General features: G+C 51.4%; 8 protein-coding genes across 8 annotated transcripts; 4 read left to right on the forward strand and 4 right to left on the reverse strand.

Moving 5' to 3' along the window:
- Nucleotides 1–1,819: 1,819 nt before the first annotated feature.
- On the forward strand, nt 1,820–4,220 carry P152DRAFT_457282 (putative AP-1 adaptor complex subunit MU). Its single transcript, XM_033679195.1, has 6 exons — nt 1,820–2,049; nt 2,102–2,230; nt 2,301–2,530; nt 2,597–3,086; nt 3,150–3,521; nt 3,807–4,220. The coding sequence occupies exons 1-6, from the start codon at nt 2,011–2,013 to the stop codon at nt 3,885–3,887; spliced, it is 1,341 nt and encodes a 446-aa protein (XP_033535535.1). The 5' UTR covers nt 1,820–2,010; the 3' UTR covers nt 3,888–4,220.
- P152DRAFT_297375 (uncharacterized protein) lies at nt 3,927–5,275 on the reverse strand. The gene is made up of 3 exons (XM_033675053.1): nt 5,084–5,275; nt 4,385–5,036; nt 3,927–4,331 (listed from the first exon to the last, which is right to left on the reverse strand). The coding sequence occupies exons 1-3, from the start codon at nt 5,108–5,110 to the stop codon at nt 4,222–4,224; spliced, it is 789 nt and encodes a 262-aa protein (XP_033535536.1). The 5' UTR covers nt 5,111–5,275; the 3' UTR covers nt 3,927–4,221.
- Nucleotides 5,029–5,807, forward strand: P152DRAFT_297320 (uncharacterized protein). Its single transcript, XM_033675052.1, has one exon. The coding sequence runs from the start codon at nt 5,215–5,217 to the stop codon at nt 5,695–5,697; it is 483 nt and encodes a 160-aa protein (XP_033535537.1). The 5' UTR covers nt 5,029–5,214; the 3' UTR covers nt 5,698–5,807.
- Nucleotides 5,808–8,758: 2,951 nt separating this feature from the next.
- On the forward strand, nt 8,759–10,408 carry P152DRAFT_457285 (putative art-4 protein). Its single transcript, XM_033679196.1, has one exon. It carries the CDS (start codon nt 8,912–8,914, stop codon nt 10,289–10,291), a length of 1,380 nt encoding a protein of 459 aa, XP_033535538.1. The 5' UTR covers nt 8,759–8,911; the 3' UTR covers nt 10,292–10,408.
- A 214-nt stretch (nt 10,409–10,622) lies between these two features.
- On the reverse strand, nt 10,623–10,855 carry P152DRAFT_370456 (H/ACA ribonucleo protein complex subunit 3; the record flags this gene model as incomplete). The annotated part of the gene is made up of 2 exons (XM_033675502.1): nt 10,623–10,677; nt 10,731–10,855. Coding segments are annotated over 2 exons (180 nt in total), but the record flags the coding sequence as incomplete, so codon positions are not given.
- A 295-nt stretch (nt 10,856–11,150) lies between these two features.
- Nucleotides 11,151–15,043, forward strand: P152DRAFT_457286 (Vps54-domain-containing protein). The gene is made up of 3 exons (XM_033679197.1): nt 11,151–11,591; nt 11,656–14,548; nt 14,598–15,043. The coding sequence occupies exons 1-3, from the start codon at nt 11,360–11,362 to the stop codon at nt 14,800–14,802; spliced, it is 3,330 nt and encodes a 1,109-aa protein (XP_033535540.1). The 5' UTR covers nt 11,151–11,359; the 3' UTR covers nt 14,803–15,043.
- P152DRAFT_457287 (uncharacterized protein) lies at nt 14,894–16,084 on the reverse strand. Its single transcript, XM_033679198.1, has 2 exons — nt 15,804–16,084; nt 14,894–15,737 (listed from the first exon to the last, which is right to left on the reverse strand). The coding sequence occupies exons 1-2, from the start codon at nt 15,814–15,816 to the stop codon at nt 15,208–15,210; spliced, it is 543 nt and encodes a 180-aa protein (XP_033535541.1). The 5' UTR covers nt 15,817–16,084; the 3' UTR covers nt 14,894–15,207.
- A 106-nt stretch (nt 16,085–16,190) lies between these two features.
- P152DRAFT_465682 (NmrA-domain-containing protein) lies at nt 16,191–17,658 on the reverse strand (the record flags this gene model as incomplete). Its single annotated transcript, XM_033680642.1, has 3 exons — nt 16,191–16,211; nt 16,591–16,909; nt 17,012–17,658. The coding sequence occupies 3 exons, from the start codon at nt 17,656–17,658 to the stop codon at nt 16,191–16,193; spliced, it is 987 nt and encodes a 328-aa protein (XP_033535542.1).
- Nucleotides 17,659–18,706: the final 1,048 nt, after the last annotated feature.

The raw sequence follows: 18,706 nt of genomic DNA on the forward strand, positions 1-18,706 counted from the left end.
TCTCTAGATTATGGAAAGACTAGTTATAGTACTGGTTCAAGGGTTATCAGGGTAGATGAAATTGATGATATAATGCTCCTGATACTCCGTCAGCCTACATAATGGTTGAGATACACCAATCTCGTACACTAAGACGAATGCAATGTACATCATATCTTGATCGCTCTATAGAGGCGAATAAAGAATGAAACAGGTAACAGGAGATTTTGAAGCACTGGGGGAATGCTTCAGGGTCGTTTAGGGAAGATGAGTTTGACAGCACGGAACCGACAAAGTCCTCCTCAATCATAAGTGTGTAGACGGAGACTCAGATCAATTGCCTAATTAAAAGGAGCATAAAACCGATTTCAAATCCCGGGGTATGCTTCGATGCTAAAATTTCATCGGTGGCCAATGCCCAATATATCTTCACGGCCGGGGGAGCACTGCAACAGTCACAAGGAAAAGGAAGGCTACCTTCGTTTGTAGAACAAATTTGTTCTGGAACAAGATCAATGACGAGCGCAGCGTTTGAAAGGTGAATGGAATAAATCCAGAGGTGTGCGCTTAAGACCCGAAGTCGGTTCGACCTGCCACCACCCGCCTTTCTTGTACACACACATAGCAGGAAACCAACACACAGAGAGCGAGAAACCAACCGCTCGTCTTGTACACACAGATAGCAAGAACCCAACCATTCTTCTTGTACACATAGATAACAAGCAACCAGCGAGCCGCCGATTCTACGGTAAAATGATAGATAAGATGCCAGGACAATGTTTCAAGCTGGCGGATCGCGCCGACTGGGGAGGGATCGTAGCATATTTGGCGGCCAACGACCTGACCTACGAGCATTTTCATGCGTCTTTTATCAATCACTGCATGAGAACCGCCATGGCAGAGAACCAGAACCAGTCCCTATCAAAGATGCCATCAAGGGGAGGATAGTACATGCGTGCTCTGAGAGAAAAACTTCCTCTCCCGAGACTGAAGTAAATCGACGTGTTGGAGATATTTCGCACGACACGAGAGTAGTTTCCAAGACCAAGAAGGACCACAACACGTTGAAATCGATCCAGGAAGGAAACATTGTGAAAGGGCAGATCAAAGTCTCAGATGCTTGGTATGCAATATTGCCTTACTTGTTGCGCCTCCACTGACATAGCTGGCTGACCAGGCTCATAAGGATGCCCAGAAGCGGGTCTATGCCCGGCTCTATAGGAGCACGCCCATCCGTTCGAAAGCGAACGCCAACAATGCCGAGAACGAGAAAAAGAAGGAGACGGACGAATCGGGCGGCGTCTCGCTGCCAATCCGAGAGAAGCATTGAACAGAGAAGTGGGGGGACGGAGGGAATAGCGGGCGGGGTGACCCGGAAAATTCTACAGAACGCAATAGATCATGAAGAGGCTGGAACAAGACCTACTTGAATGCTCTGTGATGAAGCCTAGCTATCACTCGTGCTTATGAATACTTGGGATGTTGGATCCCTCTGACACCGACCAAACAATCTTGAGTGCGTGGCCAGTTCTTATGGGATCCTATGAACTTCTTCTACGCGTCGCTGAATCACAAAACAGCAATGAAATGCCAAATACAAGCCAGCAAAATGCTGGATGTACGGCTGCTGAAAAGTACTGTCTAAAATGGACGCGGTTGTTATCGAAAGAAAGTTGAAGTCAAGCGGAAAGAAAAAATGCTTTATGGACGAGAGGGTTCATGTTGTTCGTACATCCCGACTAGCGGAAATGTGGAACTCATTTGGGCAATGTACAAATAGCAACATGCCACTGTCACAGCCACTGTCATCGCCCAGGAAGTCATGAGTGAGAGATGGAACCTTGAATTCTAGACTTTACTGTTGGACGACCTCCGTGCGCCCATTTCCCTGAGTAATTGTTTGAAGTTGATATCGGCAGGCCATAATATCTCTCCAAGAGCCAACCCCGCCCTGATCTCCCGACATGCTCAGTTAACAAACTCCACACGACCCAATTGCTGCAACTGTTCATCGATTGCACGCATACAACAATGGCTTCTGCGCTATTCTTCCTCGACCTGAAGGGCAAGGTAAGCTCGCCGTATTCGAGGCGATTGCGCGCGAAGGCTGACAAGGTGGTAGACCCTTTTGGCGAGGAACTACAGAGGCGACATTCCAATGTCTGCCGTCGAGAAGTTCCCCATTCTCCTTTCAGAGGCCGAAGAAGAGAGCTCCGCAGTGCCTCCATGTTTTTCGGATGATGGGATCAATGTATGTGCTTCTGTGACCAGTTCACATGCTTAACATACGTTGGCTTGAGCTTACCATCCATGGGTTCTAGTACCTATACATCCGCCACAACAACCTTTACCTCCTCGCTCTCACAAAACGCAACAGCAATGCCGCCGAGCTCCTTCTCTTCCTTCATAAAGTTGTTGAGGTATTCACGGAGTACTTCAAGGAGCTGGAGGAGGAGAGTATACGGGACAACTTTGTCATTATCTACGAACTGCTGGACGAGATGATGGACTTCGGCCATCCGCAGATCACGGAGACGAAGATATTACAAGAGTAAGGACTGGCACAGATACTGGCTAAAAATGCTGCCACGAATAACATCCTAACTTGCTATTCTAGGTACATCACACAAGAATCACATAAGCTTGAGATCCAGGCTAGGCCTCCAATCGCAGTCACAAATGCCGTCAGTTGGCGAAGCGAGGGTATTCGATACCGAAAGAACGAAGTTTTCCTCGACGTCATCGAGTCACTCAACCTTCTCGTGTCGTCAAACGGCAATGTCCTGCGCTCGGAAATCCTTGGCGCCGTCAAGATGAAGTGCTACCTGTCGGGAATGCCGGAGCTACGGCTCGGATTGAACGACAAGGTCATGTTCGAAACAACAGGAAGAGCAACAAGAGGGAAAGCTGTTGAAATGGAGGACGTCAAGTTCCACCAATGCGTACGGTTGAGTAGATTCGAAAACGATCGAACAATCAGCTTTATCCCGCCCGATGGCGAATTCGAGCTGATGAGCTACCGGCTTAACACCCAAGTCAAACCCCTCATTTGGGTGGAATGCGTGGTCGAGAGCCACTCTGGAAGTCGCATAGAATACATGTTGAAGGTTTGATGGCATCGAGTCCAATATTTCAAAGGTCGAGACGCTAACTGAACTCTCTACTTGCAGGCGAAAGCCCAATTCAAGCGACGAAGCACCGCCAACAACGTCAGCATTTCAATACCTGTTCCCGATGACGCCGATACGCCGCGCTTCCGCACCAACATCGGCACCGTCCACTACGCGCCCGAGACCTCGTCAATAGTCTGGAAAATTAAGCAATTTGGCGGTGGCAAGGAGTTCCTCATGCGAGCCGAGCTCGGTCTCCCATCCGTACGGGGCGACGACGAAAAAGGCGGGGGCATGATGGGTGGCTTCGGTGGAAGCATGGGTGGGGTCTCTGGCGGCAAAGGGAAGCGACCCATTTCCGTCAAGTTTGAGATCCCATACTTTACGACTAGCGGAATTCAGGTGCGGTACCTGAAGATTAATGAGCCCAAGGTATGTTGCGCTGTTCGCTGTTGGCGTTGTGGTGGAATTGTGGGTTTGATTGGTGCGACGATGTTGCCTTGCTGCATTGTGTGCGGCCTCACGCCGGGACCGGGCCGATGACCAGGGCGACAGTTCCAGGGCGTTCGTCACGATGCACTGGAACTACTAAGCGTCCCATCTTGCCCGGGACATGAGCGCTAAGGTCGCCTGCGACACCTATACCCACCCATCCAACTCTAAATTGACCTCAAATCCGCCTACGAAAAGTCCTTTTACTGACCTTGGTACTATCAGTTACAATACCCCTCGTTGCCTTGGGTCCGATACATCACCCAGTCTGGCGATATCGCGGTGCGACTACCAGATGTACAGTAGACGGGGTTTTCTGATTGGTTTGGCCGATGCGGGCATCTATCTAAGGGCGATCGAGCCTACAAATCCCTGGGGCACTCAAACAACTTAATTTGGCATTTGCATCATGGAATGAGGCTATAGAGCGACTTTCTTAGCATATATGAGCCATGCCAATAATGAGATGCTACAATGTCGGTAAAGCAATGCATTCAAGGATATCTGTGTAGGAGCCATGATCATTCCAGGTGTTTCGATCCCCCTGTGTTCCTCATAGCCGCGCCAAAGTTAGCTGGTCTGCTCAGCACGTATTGTGGGCAATGAATAACGTAAAGAACGTAGTATGGTAGGGCACAAGTCAATGGAAAATTTTCCCTTCTGCGACGGTTCCATCCTCGAAAAGTCGGAGCGGAGTCGTGTCCTCCGAAAGAGTGAATACTTTGACGAGAATGCCGCGGCGCGATGTCCCTGCACAGCATTAGAAGGACTTTGATTCAAGCTCACTTTGGGCGGTTGCTTACACCCTTCATCTCTTGGAAGCCCATGGCTCGTCCAGGTCAGACCTCTCATGCAATTAAATAATGCAAGATGAATATTCCCGTTTGGGACGGACAAGGCAATCAGTGCAATGAGTATGGCCACTTCCCCCTTCAGACCGCCAAGGCCAGAATTCTGAGGGCTATCATCATGGACATGGTGGGGGCGGTAAATGCAAGGGAGAAGCTCCTTTGCCCATACCTGACTTGGTCGAAGGAGCGTCAACCTCGGGACACCTCCTTCATGGAAGACGGCGCGTGACACGTATGATTGATCATTCTCGTGCACAAATGCCAGGCACTTCCAACCAATATCCATCACTTCCAACGGGGGTTCATGAGGCTCTGGGGTGGGCGGTTCAGTAACGTCCTCGCCGCATCCATATATCTGCCCCTCGTTATGGTAGACGGATACCTCACCAGCGTTGTGAATCGCATCCATAGGGAAGGAGCCGGGTGGATACAAATGAACTGTGCTGCCATCAAAATAGAAAAACGAATGTTCGTCGAATATCAGTTCCCAGTCATTATCACGAAATGTTTGAGGAGGAATCCAGGCTCCCGTTCCGTAGCGTGTATGCTGGTATTGTGGATCTCGCACGTCATTAAGCTCATATATCTGGAACGCAAACGGAGGCTACAACTAGGTCAGCATCGATAAAGTACCGTTGCAGACGATCTTACTCCAGGTGCTCCATTGCCTGTAGCCATAATGCGCCGAGAACTTGGATTGCGACTCTGAAAGGTAAAACGGGGGGCAAGTTGCCAAAGGGCGACGCAGTAGCTTCAATCGCCCTTGGCCGTCATCTCATAGTATGAGACGATTCAAAGGGCAGAACACTGATAAAGGAATATTGCTAAGAAAGTCCTTCTCGATTGCGCAGAGGAGCAGCCGAAGTTATTTGAGATCGAGGAAAGGAGCTGTGAAGGCAAAGTGTGACGGCGGCACAGCAGTGATAAGGAAACGAATCGCTCTTGCCGAGCACGAAACAAGGCTATACGTAAATATCTACCTGCGGCTATTCGTCTTCCCATCAGAACCTCAGGGTCTGGGGCAACCATGTCGTATTCGTGGGTGGGTCGCGGATTGTGGTCCTGTTCTTGCCGGAATTCCGCAAGTTGCTGTTCCGATGCGAAAAAGGGAGCCGTTAGATCCAATGGAACCCTCCAAACCATCGCGAGGTTTATTTGGAAACCCCGCATCCAGTTTAGCGCTTGATTGCAGCATATGTCTGCACGCCGAGATTGATGCTATGACCAGCATCGGGAGGTCATACGGGCAAACTCACTCGCAGTAGCTCCGTCATCTCATCCAGTCTTGCGTCGCCAACGAAGCGGACAGGCATTCCAAGAGCTGTCATAGATGACTCCGCACCAGCGCATCGGACGAAATGCTCCTCGGATGCCGACCATAAACTGGTCAAAGACGTGGCATCCTGAACGACCACGAGGCTCTTCGGTGGTTCTTGATTCCGTGTAAAGGAAGTTGAACAATCGTACTATGTCCATGGGACAGCTCATGGGTAATGGAGGTTCCCTAGCGCCTTTGTCCAGGACAGGAGCCGCAGAGTTGACACCGAAGTGGAAGTCCAGTCACGTGACGGGCCATTTCCTGAGCCGTTAGATTTTGGAGAGATGCGGCTCAAAATCCAGCGTGGGTGGCCAGCCAAGTATATAGGTGGGGCGTTCTCATGGTGTCGGCCGCGGAGGTGAGCAAGGCAACGGGTGATTTCGAGTTCGGCTTGCCCGTTCGCCCGCCGGTGCGCTGCACGTGTCTTGGGCAAGGTACTTTCACTGAAGTACCCCTCGTTCATGTCGTTCCGCGCCTTCGATTCCAGATGCGGAAGTCGACCATTCTACCGGGTCGTACGGACAGCTAAGCGATTGCACATCGCAAAGCACATAAATTGCAGTGATATAAGTTTTTCGGCCCTTTGGAAGAAAAAATGAGCATGGATCTGGCTACGGAGGAGGAGGGCATACCTGAGGGCTAGCATGGTGCGTAAAAAAGCGGCCTCCAAACCCCTCGCCACGGGCCCAGCTGACCGGACATCTAGCGCCTTTTGTACTTCGATTCTCCTTAACAAACAAGGCAACGACTTGACACGCTGGATTGCATGTTGCCAACAGTTTGTTATCGCCTCAAAAGCCAATCGTTGGCTCATGTCCCCCTTTTGAACGGATCAAGGCAGTGCAACCCCTGCGGTTGATCTGACCTCCACTAGGGTGGACGCCTCGTCCAAGAATCGAGCTAGCATGGCCATTTCGGTTGCTTGACTGTTGACGGCGTATGGTGTAATCAACTCCCGAGTATAACCCGAATGAGGAGTAATAACTAGGGTGGGCACGTGGAAGTACACATGACTAATTTGCCACGAAGTCATGATAAGAGCTGGACGACTGGTTTGTCGGATCTGGGGCAAAACATCATTGCTGACAGACACTAAAAAGCACTGGAATCAACGGACACGGAGGCCGCTGCATGCTGACATGCCGCACTATTGAAGGAATTCGATCAAACAACAAAGCGTGGCAGATGGGCACCTTATATACTTCGCCGAAAGATATATCACATGGAGGCACCCCCCCGGCACGAGCCGTCACTTGACCGGAACAACGAAATCCTGTCAGGTAACCGGCGAAATTATCCCTGAATACAATGTCAACGGCAGCATCTTATTGATCTGGACCAAACATGTACGAGAAACTGGTGCCATTTCGGTACCATCGCTTCACCGGGTCGCTCTGGGTCAAGAAATGGACAGAAGACCCACAGTGGTTGTACACGCCACGGCCCACGGTGAGACTCCCAATATGGTCACTGACCAATATGCGGAAATATTGCATCAGAAGCAACCACCTAGCTGCTCATTCCGCCTCTCGACCAGGTTATATGCTCACTTCAATATAGATTAGCGACTTGATGCGAGGACGGCAGAAGACGTACCTGACGACCAATGTACGCGATAGTGACCTTATCCAAAACGCAGGCAATGTGAGAAACTGAGAGAGACTCGACTGGAATGCGCGATGTAAAGACGGACGAGGATAACAGAGAAAAGACTTCGAGTGCGCTATGTGCTCTGCAACAATGCCCCTGAGGCACGTAACCAGGGCAAAATCCAGGTGTCATTGTTGCTGCAGACGCTGGAATTCAACCACTTGCTCTGGCAAGCTCCATTCGATGGCCGAGATCTGGTACCAGGTTATATCCACCAGGTATGCTTTCATATTGTCCCCAGCAAACCACGCAATGTTGTTCAGGTGTGGCATTCTTTTAAGGGGTACCTTCCAAGTCAGAATCATTCTGCTTCAATGGTTTCATCAAGGCATCAGCTGTTTGCCTCAGCTGGTCGACTGGGGAAAGTCTCAAATTTGCACGCCATAATTCCCAAGAACTCCCAGATGCTTGCCGTTGGTATGAACGAGGGATGAGGGTGCCATGAGACCTTCAAATGAGTCCTGGTCATCGACTAACCCGCAAAAGCAGGCCCGACCTGGGTTTCCCCCTTGAATTCTCTGGTCTAGTATGCATCGAGTTTAACGGTTCGGTTGCATGCGTCTGCGATATGAGTTATGCTAGGAACGGAGGCTTGGTAGCTTTGAATTGATCCATGGCTTTTCCGGACCTGTGTGCATCAGCATCGCTTCCGAATTCCTGGGACGATTGCATGAAGCTACCTATACTTACAGACAGCAAACCAGCTCAGATGAATCTGCCACAAGGGAAGACGACCTTCACCGGCGATCTTCGAACCGCAGCGGTAAGACTCTTGTAAGATTCAGCACGGATGCTCGAAGAGTGCCAAGCTGGTGTCATTAGGTGGTACGGGAAATGGGATCAAGAAGGGCGTCTGGGGCGCCCTTTCAGGTTGTTCATGTCATTCCAAGGACGAGGATGCTCCGCAAGCCCTTCAGGTTACGAAATAGAGGTGACTAATAGGCTAATTCGCATTTAAATGGACAACAATCGGCGTGCCTGCGACAATGAGGCTATGACGGTTCGAATACCATAAGGGTGAACTGGGAGAGGCAAGCAGACCCGTATGCACGTGTTTTCTCCTGAAATGTGCAATCACGTTACCTGTGCTTCGTAAAATAATTCCGCAGATCGCAGGGCATCCTCGTGCTATTCAATCCCCTTTGTGTATTGCAATCTGTAGGAGTTGGAGTTACCTTAATACATCCAATATTCCGGTTTTGAATCTTCAATCCAACTTTGAATGGAGAGATTGACAAGTTCCAAAGTAACAAGCGAAAGAACGGTGTCACGTGATAATATTTACACTAAACCCAATTTATTCGAAAATTACATAGCCTGGTCAATTTCAGTCGAAATTCGGAGACAAAATTTCCACGATTCGCCCAAGACCAGGACTTATCCACATCGTCGCAGTTACTCACGGAACAAATTTAAAGTTCCAGATTGTTGTGTCTAATTATATTGAATTGCAAATTGGGAGCTTTTCAAGGCGCTTAATAAGAGCTTGGTTGGATCCCACAGACAACAGAATGGACCCGAGAAAAATAGCACACACTCTCATCCTTGACGCGGGCCCGATCATCAAGAATGAGCCGTCGGTGTCAAGCCTGCTCGCACAAGGGGAGAGTCTTGTGACAACACCTACCATCATTTCCGAACTTAGAGACGAAGCAACAAGGACCAGAGTCGAGACCACCTTACTTCCTTTCCTTACCCTTCGCAGTCCTAAACCGTCCAGTATCAAATTTGTCACAGAATTTGCCCGCAAGACCGGAGATGCTGTGGTCCTCAGCAAGCCTGATATTGAGCTTATTGCTCTTGCGTACGATGTGGAGTGTGAGCGCAATGGAGGAGACTGGCGGTTAAGAAATGCGCCGGGCCAGAAAGGCTTGAACGGCTCTCCACCACAGGCTGATACTTCCGCGGCACAGGATTCAGGAGATGGCAACGCATCCGAAGATGTCCAATCAAGCCAGCAGGATGCAGGAGATGGCAACGCGTCCGACAGTGTCCAAGCAAGCCAGCAGGATGCAGCAGGTGGACCGGATGTTCAGCCTGAAGAGCCCAGCGAGCCTACAACGCAGATCGAACCGGAAATTGAAGACAAGGACGCACAGGAGCTTGAGGAGTCTGTTCAAGAGCAAACCCTTGACTCCTTAGCAAAACTTGAAATTGATGCAACGAATCCAGAGCAAGAATCCGTTGTTGGTGGATCAGGAGATGCGGTGGCCAATCCTACGCCGGAGACTAAAGAGGAGGACGACGATTCTGATGGATGGATCACACCGGCGAATATCTCAAAACATCGAGCGAAAGACTTGCAAAGCTCTTCGAAAGAAGGCGCAAGTCGCAAGCCTGTTCAGGCTGCAATCATAACTTCGGATTTTGCAATGCAAAATGTAATCCTGTCCATGAACCTCAACCTCCTCTCCGCCTCCCTTCAACGAGTTCGACAGATTAAGACGTTTATTCTCCGGTGTCATGCATGCTTCCTCCAAACCAAGGACATGACGAAACAATTCTGCCCTCGGTGTGGAGGCCCTACATTGACGCGGGTGTCATGCTCGACAAATCAAAACGGAGAGTTCAAGATCTTCTTGAAGAAGAATATGCAATGGAATACTCGAGGCGACCGGTACAGCATACCAAAGCCGGTGGCTGGCTCTTCCAAGGGGAAGATCGCACAGGGCTCGAAAGGTGGTGGGAAAGGTGGATGGGGTCAGGGGTTGATTCTTGCTGAAGATCAGAAAGAGTATACCAGGGCAATGGAGCAGGAGAAACGGCGGCGGCAAAGGGATCTCATGGATGAAGACTATCTTCCGAGTATCCTGAGCGGCGAGAGATCCAAATCAGGAGGGAAGCCGAGGATTGGAGCCGGGAAGAACGTGAATTCCAAGAAGCGAATATGACGATCCGATGGAACGTGGGAGGGTATATCATCACTCAAGAGACATGTTACTGAGTGATCAAGGGACTCTCAATTCATAGCTGCACTCCAATGGAGACCCTATTTGAAGCCATAACTATCCTTGATCTTGTTCCGCAAGTGCCCTATGAAAACGCCGGACACCATGCTAAGATTGCCACAACTGCCTGGAGAGGCTTTTCCGCTCTCTCCCTATCTCTCATTTCTTCAGTTGTCTCAAGCGGCGTTGTGGACCTCCCCAAGGAGTTTCTGGTCGGCTTCTATATTATTGTATGAGCGAAACTGTCTCCTTGTGATTCTTGATAAAGCAGCGACTCACTCTTCTGGGTCAGCAAGAGCCCATAGCGCCGTTTGAGGGTATATCGGTGCCTATTGTCATGGTTAGAGGGTGTCATCATCGGCGCAAAGGCTGCGTGTCGCACCTTGAGAACTTGTCGTCCGGAGAAAATCTAGCGGGATGTGCTGAGAAGGTGGCTTTGGCATCGACGGCCTTCTTGAGCGTATAGACTCGTTTGCCGTTGCTGTCAACGGAGTACATGAGATACATGATGGGCCTATGCCAGGAAGGTCAGTATCCACACGATCGCGGCAGTTCGAGGATTCATCATACAGTTGGGAGTGTTTCAAGCGACAGAGCTGAATTCGTTACTCTCAAAGTCTCGATGAATGCGTGAGGGTGGCTGGTAAGTGGGAGAAGATCTTTCGTCGGATATTGTGGGGGAAATATGAAATTGAAGATTTCTGGGACGCTTTACTACGGAGCTCCCATCCCGTCACATCCCTGCAAGTCTGTTAACCTCCACGAGTCCATGTTGTGCTGCTCAATGTAATCTGTAATAGAGCATTGCACTACCGCTGTCTAACTCTTGTCATACATTTATTGAAGGGAAATGACAAAAGATATGTGAACCAAGCACTCCACAAGGACATACTCCCTCATATTTGCCCCACCAGGCCGGGCGCATGTGGTCCCCTCGAGTCCCTGTCCTCCCTTAACCTCTAGAGTCCTCATGCCTCGCACCCACCGGCAATCCCGGAGTTCCTCGCGACTATGTCATCTCCCTCGTACCGACAATCTGTCGATAGATATAGCTCCCCGACCTCAGCGACTTCACAACATGGTCAGTTTCCGTTTCCGAGCCCAGACTGGACCGCTGGGCGGCAAGGGTCGACATCAAGCCTTCGACGGGGTTCCGTTGCCAGCTCCATCGGCTCGATTGGAGGCTCCTTGGACACCATCGGTCAGCCGAAGGGCAATGCGATGACGGAAATTGGACAGAATGGTCAGTAGGAAGAGCATCTAGAGCCGACCACATCAAAGAAGCGGGCTCTAACCCTTTCGCTTAGCAATATCAACGCTCCTCCAGCCACCTATGCTTCGAACCGGACTCAACCCACACATAACACCATCCACCTCACATCGCCCTCCTACCACCCGAGATATTCCTCCCGTCACATTGGCCAATATCCCTCGTGTGGATAACTCCGTGTTCAAAACATATTTAGCGCAAATCGCGCCTTTGGTCGAGTCATTCCAGAGGGCCAGGTTAGGGTCGGAAAAAGATCCGGGTCGCAAACACAAAGGATCATCACAAGAAGAGCGCGTTGTGGATACGCTTGAGCGGAAACTGAGTCGAGATAGCCTAGGAGCCGAACTTCCCCGACGAGCCAGTTCAACCAGCGTTCTCTCCCCTGTTGAACCATCGGAAGGAAGACGGCGCTCCGGTGCCGGTTCGTCGAGGAGAGCGGCCGCGACCGTAGCGCCTCTCTCAACTATCCCGAGTGTATACTTCGATGGCAACTTTCAGCTGGAAAACCCGCGTACATTTGACGTAGTCAGCGAACGCTCCGAAGTAGTGCGATCCCCCTATCCATCCAAAGATGACGGGCAAGGCGCGAACGGACATCCGAATGGCGCCCCAGCACCTCCACGGAAGGCGCTTGCTACCAATGCGATTCTACAAGAGAAATTGTCGTGGTACATGGACACCGTGGAAATCCATCTAATTTCTTCAATTTCCACAGCTTCCGCGTCATTCTTTGCGGCACTTGGTTCCCTTAAAGACCTGCAGTCGGAGGCTTCGGATTCGGTAACCAAGATCAAGAAGCTGCGGGAAGATCTCGCCAAACTCGACCAAGACATGGCTCAAGGGGGTCTCGAGATTCTTTCCTTGCAACGACGGCGCGAGAATTTGCGGAAGCTTGGGCAGTCGATGATTCAACTGCGATGCATCATGGATGGCGCCACCCATTGCGAAGAACTGGTTGACAGTGGCGAGTTAGAGCTTGCAATCGACCGTCTCGACATCCTCGAACGATATGTGGCAGGGAAACTGCCCAGCGTTCAGGGCGAGGATTTGTCGTGGTTAACGTCCAATCCTGCGCAGCATATCTATGACCTAAGAAGTCTCAAAGCATTAGAAGGGTTCACGAATGGGGTGAATCTGCTTCGGGACAGAGTTGGGAAAGGATTCGAAGCCAGATTCCTGGAGACTTTGCTTGCCGATCTACGGCAGCACGTCTTTACGGTGCCGAATAAAGAAACGTTACGAGGGTGGGCTTTCGCGTCTCAGCGTTCAAGAGGCGGCCACGGGCGCTCGCAGTCAGGATTTCCTGCCTACATGAAGACGGACGATAAGTTTAGAGAAGATCTACAGTCGATTTTGCATGGTCTCAACCGCTCACGACACACCGGACCAGCTGCGATTGCATTTCGAGAGGCAGTGATGCGGGAAATGAAGAGCTTAATCCGCCAACATCTGCCCAGCTCGTCCGATGACGATGCCGAGTCATTGGCATCGGCATCGACGCGGAACAGCCGAGCTTTGAGTCAACAAGAGAAGTCGGTGATACTTGCTCGTAATCTGCGCGCCTTAGATCCCGAATCCGCCGAGGACCTACTGGTGAAGACATACACTGCAGTGGGAGAGGTCCTTCGGCGGCTGGGCGTCCAGGTGAAGGTTCTCCTCGATGTGACGACCGGAATGTTCGTCCCTCCTCCCAAGTCGGATGTCTCGTCCCCGCCGCGAAGCCCGAGCATTCCCAGCATCGAGAAGACGATCGTCCCCGGCCGACATAGGGCGGACTCCAGTTCCGTACAAGAGGAAATCTCACAGAGCTTGGACATGTCCAGCCTTTTAGGGCAAGCTGTCGACGTCGCTTTAACGCACGTTACCAAAGTCCTAAAGGCACGCTCGGAGCAGACAGTCCGCCTTCCCATGGAGTTTTTCCTGCGATATTTCACGTTGAATCGGTTATTCACCGACGAATGCGAAGCAGTCTCGGGCCGATCCGGCGCATCGCTCAAGTCCGTGGTCAATATGCAGATCAAAGAATTTGTGACTTTGTTCGGGGAATCGGAAAGGCAAAAGCTGCAACAAGTGCTCGATGCGGATCGGTGGGACGCCAAAGATGTTGGCGAGGCCGAATCGGCGGCTCTCTCGCGGATTTTGGAAAGCATGACATCGGACCCGCCTACATGGACGAAGATCGCCGACCTGTGGGCAGATCCAGAGTCAAAAGAAGACGACGAACAGGGCGCCGAGGGAGAGACAAATGGCGTTAAAGAGACAGAAAAGGCCAGAAGTGCAGTCATTGACGAAGACAAGTACATATTGGTCGCGTCCACCATTCATCTCCTACGCACGGTCGAACGGTTCTGCATTATTCTCACGATTATCCCTCCAATGAGCAACGAGATATCGACCTCGCTCCTCGACTATCTAAAACTTTTCAACTCCCGGTCTTGCCAGCTCATCCTCGGTGCCGGCGCAATTGGCACGGCTGGGTTGAAAAATATCCTAACGAAACATCTCGCTCTTGCATCTCAGTCCTTGAGCTTCGTCATCGCCTTGGTTCCTTACCTTCGAGAGTTTATTCGTCGGAGACCCTCCACATCACCTGGGACTCTGGCAGAATTTGACAAGGTGAAACGCCTGGTTCAGGATCACCAATCGAGCATAGACGAGAAGTTCGTTGATATCATGGCCTTGCGCTGCTCGTCCCACATATCAGCAATGAAAAAGCTGGATTTCGATGCAGAGAAGGAAACACAGCGGAACGTTAGTCCATATATGGAGACACTGACGAAGGAGACCAGCACGCTCCAGAGAGTGCTCGCTAGGCACCTACCAGATGGAAACGTGAAGATGATCATGCTCCCCGTCTTCACCAACTACAAAGAGCAATGGGGCAAGGCGTTCGCAGATGCCACGGTAACCACAGCACCAGGGAAAGCAAGGTATGGCCTTCGTCAACGAGAACTTCATGGGTGGTGCTAACCTGCGTAGACTTCTACGCGACGCCGAGTTGTTCGATACGAGGCTGAGCAAGATCGATGGATCTGGTGATATCGGCGCCTACGTCAAGGACATCGTGCACAAAAAGAAAGTCCAAGAGAAACCAGCGCCCGCCCCAACGGCTGAAGGTGACGATGACGCGGAGACGCCGAAGGACGTAGCCCCAGAGCCGGAAGAGAAGCAGTCGGACTCGTGAATTAGCGTTGGTCTTCGTTCGGGCGTTTCCTTTTTCCAACCGGACGACAACTTGAGTTGGATCGTCGTTGCATTGGGCGGAGTTCATGTGTTGAGGATCCATTTAGCGTGCGATGAGATCGTTTAACTATATGTACAAACTTCTAACAGATGTTTTACAGCCGCGCTTGGCGGAGGCACGGGTGGATTGGCCTGCTGTGCTGACTATCAGCATCAAACACGACAATACAAGTCCATTCTGCCTTCGTATGACTCTCCCGTGATGTCAATCCAACATCTCCATGTCTAGTAAACCGGTGCAATGCGATCAAAATGGGTACGAACGCTCAAGCCCGTAATCCATGCAAACCCAGTCTTTTGTCTCTTTCCGAATAACGCCATTCAATGCCATGACAAATCAACACGATCATCTCTTGCTAGTCTTCTTCAACGTCGCGTTCGCGCTCGCCGAACCCAACGCAGCCCTCTGTTTGAGATAGTGCCTGACCACATTCTCAACGGATCCCTTGTCGTGCTCCGGTTTCCGGAGATACGTCAACCGCGCCCTTCTCGCCCGCTTCTCCGCCCGCTTCACCACCTCCATTCCGACCACGTTCGGACTGTAGACCTTGAACCACATCTCCACGCCGACCCTCGTCAATTGGCCGCGCAGCAGCACCGCCGTGTCCGTCCCTGCCCTTTTGATGCTGATCACCACGCCGGCGAACGGGTCGCCGCTCCGTTGCCGCACGAGGAGAATGTCGCCGGGGCAGACTCGTTCGGGGTTGGTTGGCGCGAACAACCGCGTCCGCGTGCCGGAGGGATCGAGGTGCCGGATATGCGTTTCGGTGAGGACTTTGAGGGGCTCTTTGCATATCGGGAATGGACTCGGGGGAACTTCATGGACGCGGATTCCCAGATCTCGAAGTTTCGGACGAGGGGGACGACTGTTCAACGCTACAATGCTTCGTCAACATCCATCCGCCAGGCAGGTGAAGCACACGGCTCCAGGGGCGAACGTACCGGCATTGACCATCTTTGTAAGCGGTCGTCGTTTCCCGACCATGGGCGGAGGATACGATCGAGGCGGAGGCGGTCCCATGGCCACACGCGGCTGGACTTTGGGAGCTTTGCGCCATTTGAAAAACGACGCAAGTGACGGGACCTTTAAAGATCGCAGGGATTTTGTGATCGCGGACATCGTATCTAACAGCACGGCAGCGCCGCGTCTAACAATTCGAGTCGTCAATGGGATTCCGATGTGGATTGTAGAAAGTTGCTGGCTTTTGGCTGGGAGTTGAAGGGTTCGGACGGTGGATGACTAAGCCAGGCATCCCAAACTTTGAAGTCCAAGACTGTAGGACCTTTATTAACGTACCTCCGTATCCCCTAGGTACTATATTATCAATGCTAGGACAAGAATTCTCGGCCCTGGAGATATACGGTTGCACATGTGAAGCTATTGGGTAGATTGCTGAACCATTATTTTGATGGTTGCGATTGAGGTAGTGGAAATGCCGCTTCAACTCCTCTGTGTGGTAGCAGCCTGGTAAACATAACCCGAGACCATAGGAACTTTTGTTGGTAAAAAAAGAAATATATGACCATGTACTAGTTCGCCTGTATACCCCCTATTTCCCGAGAATAAATTTGAGCCCGACGCCGAACCATGCTGACCGGAATCCCAGTATGCTCATGCCACAGGAATTGTTCCCTAGCATGCCGAACGAAAATCGGCGTCCTCCTCCTCCGGTATTCCACCAGAGTTTTCCTCCCTCTGTCTCAGCTCCTCCTCTTGCTTCTGCACTACGTCCTCCTCCATCCACCGTAGACCATTGGCGGCCTCTTCTAGGGGGAACACCTCGCGTGCGTATTCTTCCATGCTCCGGAACCCTTCCCATAGCTCTAACGCTTCCTCCAAGCACTTCTCTTGAAGGTCCGGCCCGAAGTACGGAGCTCGTTGGTTGCCGAGAACCTCTTCCAGGATCTCTAGGTGTTCTCGATATCCCGTCGGAACAGGAAGAGATATCGTGATAGGGGCACGGACATAGTGAACGGGCCGATTCAGAGCCCTACTGAAGTCACGACAGACTTCAAGGGGAGTGAGATTCTGGAACGCAAGGCAGACTCTGTGAGAAACAGTTAATATGATGCTCGGACACACGAGGGAAGTATTGAGCCACTGGGGGTGAATCGAACACCAAGTTCTCAAACCCAAATTATTCGCTTACCTTTCGCCATGCCATCTTTGCGGGCCATGTTTGAAAATCTGAAGAATTGCCGGGCCAACGTCATGCTCAGCGTCAAGCCATGGGAGCTTATCGTGCTCATGGAACGGAGCTCTCCACTCAAAGCTTCCATCGTCTAGCAACTCCATCCGGAACAGCGGGTAATCCAAGCTCGTAAAGTTGTTGTGGTATATCGCCGTATACACAAATGTCGCTCGAAGCCCGAGCTTTTTCACGTACTCTTCAATTTCTGCTTTGCGTGCCCAGAGTGGCAACGATTTCCATCCCTTTCGAAATCTTGAGTGGTCGGGCATCGTGCTATAGATATAGTGCTTCACACCGACCCGCTTCGCTTCGTCCGCCAATGCTTTTCCCACAGCAAATTCGTTACCCCAGTGCGTGGTGTTGATGAAGGCCAGGTCGACACCCCCGTTCTCCGTGCTGAAGAGTTCTGCAATAACGCCCGGCTCTTCCAGATCGCCTTCGATCACGGTGACGTTGGGTAGGCTGCAAATCTCCTGCGCTACGATCCCTTTGCGATCGCGCATCTGCGCACGAACGTTCCAGCCAATGGCTGCCGCCACTCGCACCACACTCGCGGCTTGACGACCACTGCTGTTAATCGTAACCAGGGTCTTGCCCGTCCGCATGGTTAGGGTTCTGATGGTGGACGGCATTGGAGCGATATGGCTAAAGGCCCCTCAGCCTGAGCGACCGGACCGATTGCAATATATTTCCCCCTTCTCCAGTATCGGCCGAGAGTTGAAGGGAGCAGAGCGGAAAACAACCGATCGCAGCTTCCGTGCAGTGCGCGTTTTCGATGTCTGGACTTAGGATGACGATAGCTGAATTTTGGGAAAGGATTTTTGATACCAGAGCGTCGATGCTGTGATCGCAACCAGGATTAGGCCACCGCTATCGAAGCCTAGTCAGGTCAAATCATCAATATGAGTATAAGGCAACCGGTGGCAGAAATCGTCCGAAAGAGGATATCGATCAGCCAATAAGACTTTGCTAAGGATGCAGGATAAGGAGCTGATAAGTGATAACGCAGACGCAGTCGGACGTTTCGAGGTAAGCGTTTCCGCCGTGGTCAAGGTAGACTTCCACCGACAGGCCGACTTCAACGGGTTGAAACTTTGGGTGTTCTCAGTAGAAACTTGCGAAATATGACGTTATCAGCTGTTCAAGATGGGGGAGGCAGCCGAAGGGAATTTGGAAGGTCACTGCGGATGGTACGGGCACGGGAAGCGTACCGTACCTATATTCGGCGGTGATGACTAGGTATTCTCAAGCAAGACAGGAGCACGCAACAACTTGATAAGAATGCATAAGAGGCGGATGGGCAAAATATGAAGTCGCAGAATGTCCACAACCTGCCAGAAAAAGTTGACGATGTGCAGGCACAGGGTTCAAATGCAAGCCGGTGGACAGGGTCTTGGAGGGATAGGCATCGGGAAAAGGCAGTCCCATGGCGCTGGTGGTTGATTCGCGTTACTTCGCGTTGAAACGGCTTCCGGAGGAATAGGGAAGAAGGGTTCGGGTTAGGGACCGACGACGAGAGGAGATGACAGGCCAAGGGGGCCAGGAATCATGCCAAAAATGAAAAATTACCGTAATTAAGCACCACGTGCGTGAAAGTCTGACCAAGGTCTGGGCCAGGCAGGCGCTGAGGAGATGAAAAAGTTACATGTATTA

This window comes from Eremomyces bilateralis (genome assembly GCF_010015585.1).
Source record: "Eremomyces bilateralis CBS 781.70 unplaced genomic scaffold P152scaffold_6, whole genome shotgun sequence".
Lineage (NCBI taxonomy): Eukaryota > Fungi > Ascomycota > Dothideomycetes > Eremomycetales > Eremomycetaceae > Eremomyces > Eremomyces bilateralis.

Coding starts and splice junctions, on each gene's coding strand:
- P152DRAFT_297375 (XM_033675053.1), bottom strand. CDS start 5,110: ATGGCTACAGGCAATGGAGCACCTGGA. Junction 5,037..5,083: donor CAGGCAATGGAGCACCTGGA/GTAAGATCGTCT, acceptor ACCTAGTTGTAG/CCTCCGTTTGCGTTCCAGAT. Junction 4,332..4,384: donor GCTTCCAAGAGATGAAGGGT/GTAAGCAACCGC, acceptor AATGCTGTGCAG/GGACATCGCGCCGCGGCATT.
- P152DRAFT_457282 (XM_033679195.1), top strand. CDS start 2,011: ATGGCTTCTGCGCTATTCTTCCTCGACCTGAAGGGCAAG. Junction 2,231..2,300: donor TTTCGGATGATGGGATCAAT/GTATGTGCTTCT, acceptor CATGGGTTCTAG/TACCTATACATCCGCCACAA. Junction 2,531..2,596: donor GAGACGAAGATATTACAAGA/GTAAGGACTGGC, acceptor TTGCTATTCTAG/GTACATCACACAAGAATCAC.
- P152DRAFT_457285 (XM_033679196.1), top strand. CDS start 8,912: ATGGACCCGAGAAAAATAGCACACACTCTCATCCTTGACGCGGGCCCG.
- P152DRAFT_297320 (XM_033675052.1), top strand. CDS start 5,215: ATGAGACGATTCAAAGGGCAGAACACTGATAAAGGAATATTGCTAAGA.
- P152DRAFT_457286 (XM_033679197.1), top strand. CDS start 11,360: ATGTCATCTCCCTCGTACCGACAATCTGTCGATAGATATAGCTCCCCG. Junction 11,592..11,655: donor GACGGAAATTGGACAGAATG/GTCAGTAGGAAG, acceptor CCTTTCGCTTAG/CAATATCAACGCTCCTCCAG. Junction 14,549..14,597: donor ACAGCACCAGGGAAAGCAAG/GTATGGCCTTCG, acceptor TAACCTGCGTAG/ACTTCTACGCGACGCCGAGT.